The sequence below is a fragment of the Heptranchias perlo genome, chromosome 10 (assembly GCF_035084215.1).
Source record: "Heptranchias perlo isolate sHepPer1 chromosome 10, sHepPer1.hap1, whole genome shotgun sequence".
Taxonomy (NCBI): domain Eukaryota; kingdom Metazoa; phylum Chordata; class Chondrichthyes; order Hexanchiformes; family Hexanchidae; genus Heptranchias; species Heptranchias perlo.
The window spans coordinates 83,342,894-83,356,111 of NC_090334.1; the positions used below are offsets into that span (position 1 = coordinate 83,342,894).

At 47.3% G+C, this 13,218-nt stretch overlaps 1 protein-coding gene across 4 annotated transcripts in view; it reads right to left on the minus strand.

The window, feature by feature from the left end:
- Positions 1 to 13,218, minus strand: part of mthfd1b (methylenetetrahydrofolate dehydrogenase (NADP+ dependent) 1b) — a 101,627-nt gene that overhangs the window by 76,199 nt on the left and 12,210 nt on the right. For 2 of the 4 annotated variants that reach the window (XM_067992107.1, XM_067992108.1), the window contains exons 1-4: positions 8,049 to 8,149; positions 7,847 to 7,931; positions 6,496 to 6,555; positions 5,923 to 5,976 (exon numbers count right to left, since the gene is read on the minus strand). In XM_067992107.1, the coding sequence (XP_067848208.1) occupies positions 5,923 to 5,976; positions 6,496 to 6,555; positions 7,847 to 7,931; positions 8,049 to 8,134 (285 nt within the window). In that variant the 5' untranslated portion in view covers positions 8,135 to 8,149. Of the gene's footprint in view, positions 1 to 5,922; positions 5,977 to 6,495; positions 6,556 to 7,846; positions 7,932 to 8,048; positions 8,150 to 13,218 lie in introns of those variants that run through there. The other 2 variants (XM_067992110.1, XM_067992109.1) reach the window with 1 other exon arrangement.

Sequence of the window (13,218 nt, forward strand, 5' to 3'; positions counted from 1 at the left end):
CTGTCCCATAGAATCCCCAAACACACTCCAACCAGGATCACTGTCCCATAGAATCCCCAAACACACTCCAACCAGGATCACTGTCCCATAGAATCCCCAAACACACTCCAACCAGGATCACTGTCCCATAGAATCCCCAAACACACTCCGACCAGGATCACTGTCCCATAGAATCCCCAAACACACTCCGACCAGGATCACTGTCCCATAGAATCCCCAAACACACTCCAACCAGGATCACTGTCCCATAGAATCCCCAAACACACTCCAACCAGGATCACTGTCCCATAGAATCCCCAAACACACTCCGACCAGGATCACTGTCCCATAGAATCCCCAAACACACTCCAACCAGGATCACTGTCCCATAGAATCCCCAAACACACTCCGACCAGGATCACTGTCCCATAGAATCCCCAAACACACTCCAACCAGGATCACTGTCCCATAGAATCCCCAAACACACTCCAACCAGGATCACTGTCCCATAGAATCCCCAAACACACTCCAACCAGGATCACTGTCCCATAGAATCCCCAAACACACTCCGACCAGGATCACTGTCCCATAGAATCCCCAAACACACTCCAACCAGGATCACTGTCCCATAGAATCCCCAAACACACTCCAACCAGGATCACTGTCCCATAGAATCCCCAAACACACTCCGACCAGGATCACTGTCCCATAGAATCCCCAAACACACTCCGACCAGGATCACTGTCCCATAGAATCCCCAAACACACTCCCACCAGGATCGCTGTCCCATAGAATCCCCAAACACACTCCCACCAGGATCATTGTCCCATAGAATCCCCAAACACACTCCCACCAGGATCACTGTCCCATAGAATCCCCAAACACACTCCCACCAGGATCACTGTCCCATAGAATCCCCAAACACACTCCCACCAGGATCACTGTCCCATAGAATCCCCAAACACACTCCAACCAGGATCACTGTCCCATAGAATCCCCAAACACACTCCCACCAGGATCACTGTCCCATAGAATCCCCAAACACACTCCCACCAGGATCATTGTCCCATAGAATCCCCAAACACACTCCCACCAGGATCACTGTCCCATAGAATCCCCAAACACACTCCCACCAGGATCACTGTCCCATAGAATCCCCAAACACACTCCCACCAGGATCACTGTCCCATAGAATCCCCAAACACACTCCGACCAGGATCATTGTCCCATAGAATCCCCAAACACACTCCAACCAGGATCACTGTCCCATAGAATCCCCAAACACACTCCAACCAGGATCACTGTCCCATAGAATCCCCAAACACACTCCCACCAGGATCACTGTCCCATAGAATCCCCAAACACACTCCAACCAGGATCACTGTCCCATAGAATCCCCAAACACACTCCCACCAGGATCACTGTCCCATAGAATCCCCAAACACACTCCCACCAGGATCACTGTCCCATAGAATCCCCAAACACACTCCCACCAGGATCATTGTCCCATAGAATCCCCAAACACACTCCCACCAGGATCGCTGTCCCATAGAATCCCCAAACACACTCCCACCAGGATCACTGTCCCATAGAATCCCCAAACACACTCCAACCAGGATCACTGTCCCATAGAATCCCCAAACACACTCCGACCAGGATCACTGTCCCATAGAATCCCCAAACACACTCCAACCAGGATCGCTGTCCCATAGAATCCCCAAACACACTCCGACCAGGATCACTGTCCCATAGAATCCCCAAACACACTCCGACCAGGATCACTGTCCCATAGAATCCCCAAACACACTCCCACCAGGATCACTGTCCCATAGGATCCCCAAACACACTCCGACCAGGATCACTGTCCCATAGAATCCCCAAACACACTCCCACCAGGATCATTGTCCCATAGAATCCCCAAACACACTCCGACCAGGATCACTGTCCCATAGAATCCCCAAACACACTCCCACCAGGATCATTGTCCCATAGAATCCCCAAACACACTCCAACCAGGATCACTGTCCCATAGAATCCCCAAACACACTCCGACCAGGATCACTGTCCCATAGAATCCCCAAACACACTCCCACCAGGATCATTGTCCCATAGAATCCCCAAACACACTCCAACCAGGATCATTGTCCCATAGAATCCCCAAACACACTCCCACCAGGATCGCTGTCCCATAGGATCCCCAAACACACTCCAACCAGGATCACTGTCCCATAGAATCCCCAAACACACTCCGACCAGGATCACTGTCCCATAGAATCCCCAAACACACTCCCACCAGGATCATTGTCCCATAGAATCCCCAAACACACTCCCACCAGGATCACTGTCCCATAGAATCCCCAAACACACTCCCACCAGGATCATTGTCCCATAGAATCCCCAAACACACTCCAACCAGGATCACTGTCCCATAGAATCCCCAAACACACTCCCACCAGGATCACTGTCCCATAGAATCCCCAAACACACTCCCACCAGGATCATTGTCCCATAGAATCCCCAAACACACTCCCACCAGGATCATTGTCCCATAGAATCCCCAAACACACTCCAACCAGGATCATTGTCCCATAGAATCCCCAAACACACTCCGACCAGGATCACTGTCCCATAGAATCCCCAAACACACTCCGACCAGGATCACTGTCCCATAGAATCCCCAAACACACTCCGACCAGGATCACTGTCCCATAGAATCCCCAAACACACTCCCACCAGGATCACTGTCCCATAGAATCCCCAAACACACTCCCACCAGGATCATTGTCCCATAGGATCCCCAAACACTCTCCGAACAGGATCACTGTCCCATAGAATCCCCAAACACACTCCAACCAGGATCACTGTCCCATAGAATCCCCAAACACACTCCAACCAGGATCACTGTCCCATAGAATCCCCAAACACACTCCAACCAGGATCATTGTCCCATAGAATCCCCAAACACACTCCGACCAGGATCACTGTCCCATAGAATCCCCAAACACACTCCGACCAGGATCACTGTCCCATAGAATCCCCAAACACACTCCAACCAGGATCACTGTCCCATAGAATCCCCAAACACACTCCGACCAGGATCACTGTCCCATAGAATCCCCAAACACACTCCGACCAGGATCACTGTCCCATAGAATCCCCAAACACACTCCCACCAGGATCGCTGTCCCATAGAATCCCCAAACACACTCCCACCAGGATCACTGTCCCATAGAATCCCCAAACACACTCCGACCAGGATCACTGTCCCATAGAATCCCCAAACACACTCCGACCAGGATAACTGTCCCATAGAATCCCCAAACACACTCCCACCAGGATCGCTGTCCCATAGAATCCCCAAACACACTCCAACCAGGATCACTGTCCCAGAGAATCCCCAAACACACTCCAACCAGGATCACTGTCCCATAGAATCCCCAAACACTCTCCAACCAGGATCACTGTCCCATAGAATCCCCAAACACACTCCAACCAGGATCACTGTCCCATAGGATCCCCAAACACACTCCAACCAGGATCACTGTCCCATAGAATCCCCAAACACACTCCAACCAGGATCACTGTCCCATAGAATCCCCAAACACACTCCAACCAGGATCACTGTCCCATAGGATCCCCAAACACACTCCGACCAGGATCACTGTCCCATAGAATCCCCAAACACACTCCCACCAGGATCACTGTCCCATAGAATCCCCAAACACACTCCCACCAGGATCACTGTCCCATAGAATCCCCAAACACACTCCGACCAGGATCACTGTCCCATAGAATCCCCAAACACACTCCGACCAGGATCACTGTCCCATAGAATCCCCAAACACACTCCCACCAGGATCACTGTCCCATAGAATCCCCAAACACTCTCCAACCAGGATCTCTGTCACATAGGGGGTTGTGCCAGAGGACTGGAGAATTGCAAATGTTACACCCTTGTTCATAAAAGGGTGCAAGGTTAAACCCAGCAACTACAGACCAGTCAGTTTAACCTTGGTAGTGGGGAAACTTTTAGAAACAATAATCCGGGTCAAAATTAACAGTCACTTGGACGAGTGTGGATTAATAAAGGAAAGCCAGCAAGGATCTGTTAAAGGCACATCGTGTTTAACCAACTTGATTGAGTTTTTTGATGAGGTAACAGAGAGGGTCACAGAGGACAATGTGGTTGATGCGGTGTACATGGACTTTCAAAAGACGTTTGATAAAATGTCGCATAATAGACTTATCATCAAAGTTGAAGCCTACGGAATAAAGGGGGCAATGGCAGCATGGAAATGAAATTGGCTAAGTGACAGGAAACAGAGAGTAGTGGTGTACGGTTATTTTTCGGACTGGAGGGAGGTGTACAGTGATGTTCCCCAGGGGTCAGTATTAGGACTGCTGCTTTTCTTGATATATATTAATAACTTGGACTTGGGTGTACAGGGCACAATTTCAAAATTTGCAGATTAAACAAAACTTGGAAGTGTAGTGAACAGCGAGGAGGATAGTGATAGACTTCAAGAGGATATAGACAGGCTGGTGGAATGGGCGGATGCGTGGCAGATGAAATTTAACGCAGAGAAGTGTGAAGTGATACATTTCGGTAGGAAGAACGAGGCGAGGCAATATAAAGGGTACAATTCTAAAAGGCGTGCAGGAACAGAGAGATCTGAGGGTATATGTGCACAAATCGTCAAAGGTGGCAGGGCAGGTTGAGAAAGCAGTTATGAAAGCATACGGGATCCTGGGCTTTATAAATAGAGGCACAGAGTACAAAAGCAAGGAGGTTATAATGAACCTTTATAAAACACTGGTTAGGCCACAACTGGAGTATTGTGTCCAGTTCTGGGCAACTCACTTTAGGAAGGATGTGAAGGCCTTAGAGAGGGTGCAGAAGAGATTTACTAGAATGATTCCAGGGATGAGGGACTTCAGTTACGTGGATAGACTGGAGAAGCTGGGGTTGTTTTCCTTAGAGCAGAGAAGATTTGATAGAGGTATTCAAAATTATGAAGGGTCTAGACAGAGTAGATAGAGAGAAACTGTTCCCATTGGCCTGATCCAAGGGTCAAGAACCAGAGGACACAGATTTAAGGTGACTGGCAAAAGAACCAAAGGCGACATGAGAAAAAACTTTTATTTAAACATAGCGAGTGGTTGAGATCTGGAATGCACTGCCTGAGGGAATGGTGGAGGCAGATTCAACCGTGGCTTTCAAAAGGGAACTGGATAAGTACCTTAAAGAAAAAAAATTGCAGGGCTACGGGAAAAGAGCGGGGGAGTGGGACTAGTTGGATTGCTCCTGCAGAGAGCCGGCACGGACTCGACGGGCCGAATAGCATCATGTCGTGCTGTAACCATTCTATAGGATCCCCAAACACACTCCAACCAGGATCACTGTCCTATAGGATCCACAAACACACTCCGACCAGGATCACTGTCCCATAGGATCCCCAAACACACTCCCACCAGGATCGCTGTCCCATAGGATCCCCAAACACACTCCGACCAGGATCGCTGTCCCATAGGATCCCCAAACACACTCCAACCAGGATCACTGTCCCATAGAATCCCCAAACAAAAATAAGGCTTCATGGTTTGTGTTGAGTTAGCTGATCTCCGCCAGGGGTGCAGTGGAGACTCGAGAATTTGTTTCGGGGCCCCTGAAATAGGGAGGGGTAAAACCAACTTGGGTTCCTGCATCTGATTGACATCTATTGTTGGAAAGTGAGGACAGGATTGGGGTTCCCTGGTGAAATGTTCTGCTGATGTTCATCATCTGAACTCACGTGCAAAGAATGGCCACTTGTAAAAAGTACTACAGGGAAGGGGGAAGCAGGCAGAGTCCGTGGAACCATACCCCAACAAGAGTCAGTACCTTCAGGATGGGAGGGGCAGAAATATTTGTTGGAGGGCAAAGAAAGCAGGAATTATACTTGCCTCGTCTTCGGTGATAGTTTTCGGCAGCTTCAGGTGGTTGGCATTCATCCCGATCTACAGGGAGAGATAAGTATCAGCACTAGAAGGAACAGCAATGCAAAACAGTGGAATTTTACTGATAGCACAACAGAATTTATTGCAGAGCAACTCGAACGCAGCATGGTGCCTGTACGACCATCTCGGCGCGCTGCACCACAGAGTAGCAGCGCCTGGGTTTACACCTAAGGTGTCCCAAATGGCCAGCCCAACCTCACCACGTATGAAAACACCAAGCCGAGACCAAGGTGAGGGGCAATATCAGAGGGTCAGTCATTGGCTGGGTTTCAGTTATGCACCTCTTACCACGTCAGCTGAAAAGCAGCATTTGGAGATTATGTGGGAGCAGGTCCCGGGATGGGGGGGGGGGGGGGGGGGGGAGTAAAAAGAGATGGATTCATCCACTTGGAGGAAGATTGTTGACACCGGATTCAATATTTAGATCATGTTGTTCCTGGCTTCGTCAAACAACAAACACACTGCAATTAAAGATGGTAATGTGTAGCTGTAAACCACAGAATTAATATGAATTCATACCTCAGCTGCAGCCTTCAGCTTCATACTGATGTACAGGTTAGAATCATCCCGGTCTCCAACCTACAGGAGAGTCAACAGAGAGTGAGAAGAGGGCGCCAGCGCGAGAGGCAAGAATGAAAGAATCAGAATGTGAGGAAGCAAAGACAAAGAGAACAAAAAAGATTAATTAGAATCTGAAAAATACATATAGTTTTGAAAGCATGGCAATGGGGCTCAATGGTACAATGGGTAAGTCACTGGCCCTTCACTTCTGGGACCTGGGTTCAAAGAAAATCTCAGTAAACATTTAAATATCACAGCTCAAGAGGCAATCCCGCTGATTCTGCTACCCGTATGCACGCATCCTACATGGTAAACCCGGACTGCAGGATCAATTCAACTGGCCCCTCTGAACACAAGCCAGACATCTGCACCAGGACAGAAAATGCTGGAAGCACACAACCAGTCAGTATTCATGGAGAGAATGTGCTTCAATGCTTTGGGGCAGGCCGTTCCTGCAGACGTCTACCCATTTTATTTACTATAGGGATAGAGGAGGGTAAGTGGTTACCGTTCCAGGACTGGTATCATAAGCAACTCACTGTAAGCACTCATGGTGTCATTGCCAACATGCCCCCTCTCAACCAAGGCAAAAAGGAAAAGGTTAGCTGCTCGTTCATTTCATTGCAATTTGTGGGATCTTGCTGTGTTCAGTATGGTTGCTAGCATTTTATCCACATAGCAGCAGTGATGGCACAATGAAATACATTGCGCGAAACACTTGAGTGTTTGAGATGCAATACCAATGCAAATCCTTCTTTCCTTTACCTGGCACTATGAATTGGGTGCTAGCCGATCTCCCGTTTTTTGCACACCGCGCAGCTTATTCACAATAGTGTTGCATCAAATTAATGGTTGCATGTAATGTCGAATGTGCCCATGACGGAATAAACACGCCCACACAGCTGCCCAATGGGAAGAGTGGGGAACTGCAGCTCAATTCACTGCAAGGACTGTGGGCTACGTTTCAATAAAACACCCTGCCATCCCAGCTCATTCTTTCTTTTCAGCTGACTCTGTTTGATCACAGCTGTTCGCTCTCCCATTAACATACTCCTAATTTGTACTGACTTGAAGTTTTGCTCCTTTTCGAAGAGTCCTTTCCTCAGGTTGAACTTTGACAGTTTTATCGGCAACTGAAACGTAGCAGTTGTCTTGAGTTTTACAGTACGACTTAAGAGCTGGTGCATTTAGTGTACTCTGCCATATATGTCAAAACCAATTCAAAACAAATCTGGAATATTGAAACAGACAAGAGAAAAACCATTTCTCTCTATCTCTCTCTTCCAAGCGATCAAGATGTGGTACTCACCTGCAGAATGGCGAGCCCAGGCCGAAAGCCAGGAACCCGTTCCTTCATCTGAATCACTTCATTCTTCAATCGTTCCCTGACTTGGCTGCGGAGAGGAAGGAGAGGATCATTCAGTCACTCACTTGACAGGTTTAAACGCTGAGCTCTTTGCTACAGGATTCAAAGCAAAACAAAAAGCTTGTATAAACTTTGCAATTCTTACGATGAAGTTTTAGCTCCGGACACAACAGTTGCTGAAGTCCTTACTGAACCCAAATTCTTCAAAGGGTTTAAGAGGTAGGAAAACATGCCAGCCAGCCTGGAGCCCCAGCTAAGGGGGTCAGTGAGAGAGAATGAGTGAGCCACCCTTCTACGTTTCCAAATGAAATGGCAGAGAACAACACCAGAAGTAAAACAACAAAATGTGCCAATATTCAGCCCGAAGACTAGAGTGTACTGCCCTGTGGTGCTTGTTGGAACAGTGATAGCATTACTTGTTTGCTTGGTGAACTTGTGAATTCAGTTACAATTTTCAGATGTGTTCCCTCTCCTCCTTGCCCCCCCCGCCCCCGCCCCCACCCCCTCCCTCCCTTCCACACAAATCCTTCAGCCAACTATCACAAGATTGATTAGGGTACAAGGAAAATTGAAGTATAGGCCAGAAGCCATGAGAATTACTTTGTCTTTTAATGAAGTTTTTGCACTGTCAAGGCCACCCAACCAGGAATAGGTCCAAATTCCTCTATTACAGCTGCACTTATGGTTGAACTTTAACAGGCTAGCAATAAAATAAACATCTCCATTCGGAGATATTTTGTATTAAAAAGAGGAAAAGGGAAACAGGAGAGGAAATTTTGTAAAGTGATATTTGCTTCCCTCATCTGACTCTTTCTGATATGAGAGGAAAATATAATCTGCTGAAACTGATTATTGTCCTAAACGTTACCGGTAGTTATAGAATCATAGAATCTTAAAGCACAGGAGGCCATTCAGCCCATCGTGTCCGTGCCGGCTCTTTGAAAGAGCTATCCAATTAGTCTAATTCTCCTGCGCTTTCCCCGTAGTCCTGCAAATTCTTCCTTTTCAAGAAGCACAAAAAGTCAACTTACAGGTGCAGCAGGTAATCCGGAAGGCAAACGGAATATTGGCCTTTATTTCTAGGGGGATGGAGTATAAAAGCAGGGAAATCATGCTACAACTGTACAGGGCGCTGGTGAGACCACACCTGGAGTACTGCATACAGTTCTGGTGCCCTTATTTAAGGAAGGACATACTTGCATTGGAGGTGGTTCAGAGAAGGTTCACTATGTTGATTCTGGGTATGGAAGGGTTGTCTTATGAGGAAAGATTGAACAGGTTGGGTCTATACTCATTGTAGTTTAGAAGAATGAGAGGAGATCTTATTGAAACATACAAGATTCTGAGGGGGCTCGATAGGGTAGATGCTGAGAGGATGTTACCCCTCATGGGGGAATCTAAAACTAGGGGACATAGTCTCAGAATAAGGGGTTGCCCGTTTAAGACGGAAATGAGGAGGAATTTCTGCTCCCAGAGGGTTGTGAATCTTTGGAATTCTTTACCCCAAAAAGCTGTGGAGGCTGAGTCATTGAATACATTCAAGGCTGAGTTAGACAAATTTTTGATCAGCAAGGGAGTCAAGGGATATGGGGAACAGGCGGGAAAGTGGAGTTGAGGTAAAAATCAGATCAGCCATGATCTCATTAAATGGCGGAGCAGGCTTGAAGGGCCGAATGGCCTACTCCTGCTCCTATCTCTTACGGTCTTATTTATCCAATTCCTTTTTGAAAGTTACTATTGAATCTGCTTCCACCGCCTATTCAGGCAGCGCATTCCAGATCATAACAACTTGCTGAGTAAAAAAATTTCTCCTTATCTCCCCTCTGGTTCTTTTGCCAATTACCTTGAATCCAGTTGGCTATCCCAGGCCAACTGGTGATCCGTGGCACTAGAGTATTGTTACGTTTGCGGGGGTGGGAGGGGGGATTCTGACTTAGAGGCGGCCAGTCATAATCCCACTATTGGCTCCTCAGCCAAGCACATACACCAAATGTCTGAACCTGCAGTTCCTCCCGTACCGAACAGAATTACTACTGCTACAATATATCATCAGTAGGGTAAATCTAACCTGTCCCACGACAGCCTAACGAGGTTACCGCTCGTATAGAACCAGTCCATGAGATGGTATTTCATGCTGAACTCCCTCTCCTTTGAGATGAAGAGCAACGGGGGGAGGGGGTGAGGGCAGGGCTCCCCACTCATGGTGTCACACTGGTGAAGTTCTACACAAATGTCTGCTTCCTTACACGTAGCAAAAGGTGAGAGAGTAAAGAGTACAGGAATGTCCCTTTATAACATTCGGAAACGGCAGGCAATTTATTTCCCCTTTCATCACAATTCCAACTCTTCAAACACAGAAAAAGCCTCCTAATGGGATCACAAGAAAAGCAGCCATTTTAGGCAATTCTGTTTGAACAGAGCTCCATTAGAAATGCCTAACTCTAACTTTTCAATTCACCAGTGTAGTAATGAGCTTCACAGCCCAAGAAAGTTCCAGGTTTGATCGCTGCTTTGTGCCAAGTTGGCTGAAGTCAGTCAAGGACTGCACTCTCTAAGCTCTCATGTGCATGGTCACGTGGGTGAAACACCACAGAGCTGGCTACTGCCCACGGAACTGCACCCCAGCAAGAATCAGTACCTTCAGGATCAGGAAGGAGAAAACTAGAGACGGAGAAAGAGTGCATGGAATTCCACTGTCTTTGAAGGAGGGGAACAAACAAAGCTTACTAAATAAAATACAGAATTAATAGAACGTCACTGCACTTGTGACCTGAAAATAAACAAATTATATGATTAAATTTTCTGATTTGGTTTTAGAACTATCTTGCGTCTATTTCTGTCCATTTTATACTTAAATTGCTGGAAAACAAGGAGCGGGCTGCCTGATGCTGTGGAGACACCCCCACGTACAGAATAGGCACTTTGTCTCTCGAGATCTCTCTGTGGGATGAGAGAAGTTCTCTGAAGAGAAGTTGGGTAAAATAAGAACATAAGAAGTAGGAGTAGGCCATCCAGCCCCTCGAGCCTGCTCCGCCATTCAACAAGATCATGGCTCATCTTCTACCTCAATGCCATTTTCCTGCACCATCCCTATATCCCTTGATGCCTTTAATCTCTAGAAATCTATCGATCTCTGTTTTTAATGTACTCCATGACTGAGCCTCCATAGCCCTCTGGGTAGAGAATTCCAAAGATTCACCACCCTCAGTGAAAAAATTTCTCCTCATCTCAGTCCTAAATGGCCTACTCCTTATTCTGAGACTGTGACCCCCTGGTTCTAGACTCCCCAGCCAGGGGAAACATTCTCCTTGCATCTACCCTGTCGAGCCCTGTAAGAATTTTGTATGTTTCAATTTTTTCACCCAGAGGGTGGTGGGGGTCTGGAACTCACTGCCTGAAAGGGTGGTAGACGCAGAAATGCTCAACTCATTTAAAAAGTACCTGGACGTGCACCTGAAGTGCCGTGACTTACAGGGCTACAGACCAAGTGCTGGAAAGTGGGATTAGGCTGGGTGGAAACCTATACTGTGATCATTACCACTCCTATCCCACACACAAAGGTGCAATGCTTGAATGATTTAAGCCTCATCTGCAGGGGAGGCGGGACTTTTGAGAGACAGAGTAAGGTCACACCATACTCATTCGATCGCCAGTCAGGTGACCTTGAACAAACATTAAGCAATAACCACGTCAACAGGTCAGGTCATAAGATAATCCTAGCTAATGATCAACTTTTGGCTTAATAAAATTGCTGCTGTATGGCTTGTCCCAACACAAAAGAGACGCATCTCTTGCAGGATGGAGGCCCAGAAAGCACACCCTACCCTTGAAAGGCTAGCACTGGTATTTAAATTTGTACCTCCCCTCATTGGTACAGACCTGAGCTAATGCATTACTACCATAACCAACCACCACCCCCCGCCACTCTAGACATTCCACCTTAAAACATGATATCCAAGTTGCAACCCAATCCCATATCTTCAGCCATGAACTTGCTCTACCATCCTGGGCACACTAATGTCTAGTCATAACTGTAATTCAGCCATGACACACAATTGCCATCAATGCATGCCAGGCAAAACACACTGCAGTCAGCATCGCACATCACCGAACACTTTAGTAGCTACGTGGTATTCCTGCTACCGATACAAGTTCAAGAAGAGTTAATTTTATACTAGTAATGGTGGAGTTTACCCATACTCATTATAGAGCAGTTTCACTCTTGCTAAGCACTATGGGTAAGCTGTGCCTTCATCAGTACCAAACTGGCACAAATAAAAAATTCAAAAGTAAAAAATTATTTCACAAACCAGCTAGTGACTCCATCCTCACGTAGCAACGCCCACCATTTCACATGACCCAAAACTAGTGCTAACCCAAACCAAAGGGAACCTGTCTGGATTGCCCCCCCCCCCTCCATTCAACTCTGCCTATTTAAATCACTGCAACCACCATCTATGCCGTTGTCACTTCTAGACTTGAATATTCCTATCTGCCACAAACCCTCTTCCATGCCTTTGTCGCCCCCAAACTCCCCAGGCCAGCCTCCCATCCTCCGACCTAAATTTCAGCTAATCCAAAACTTATTCTATTCTGTGCCATGTCCCGTTTGCCAATCACCCCTGTCCTCGCTAACCTACAATGGCTCCTGGTCCCTCAACGCCATAAGTTCCTTCATGGTCTCACCCCTGCCCAACTCCATAAATCTCCTCCACCCTCCCAAAAAAACTCTCCATACCTCTGACTGGTCTCTTGTGCATCTCCCCTCCCCTGCACCGTAGCATTGTTGGCTGTATCTTCAGCTGCTTAAGGCTCCACACTCTGGAATTCCATCCCTAATTCCATCTGCCTCTCCAACTCCCTCTACTTCTTTCAGACCTACCTTAAAACCCACCTCTATGAGCAAGCGTTAGGTCACCCCTCCTAATAACCCACTCTTTGTCTCGGCGTCCATTTTTGGATTACGCTTCTGTGAAGCGCTTTGGGTAGTTTTTCTATGATAAAGGCGCAATTCCAAGTTATCGTTCTCTCCCTTACACTCTTCTCTGAACTCATCCATCGCCTCACCCTCTTCAATGGTCAAAACAGTCACAAAATAATGATGCGGCAAGTCTGCCACTTCCTTGTACTCCTCATTGGTACACGGTCCAGCGTTAATCTGGCTCCAGATATATACTTAATATGAACAACGTGTTCATCCGTCATCCAGATGAGACGTTAAACCAAGGCCCCATCTGATCTTTCAGGTGGATGTAAAAGATCCCATGGCACTATTTCGATGCAGGGCAGGCAAGTTCTCCCCGGTGACTGGCCAA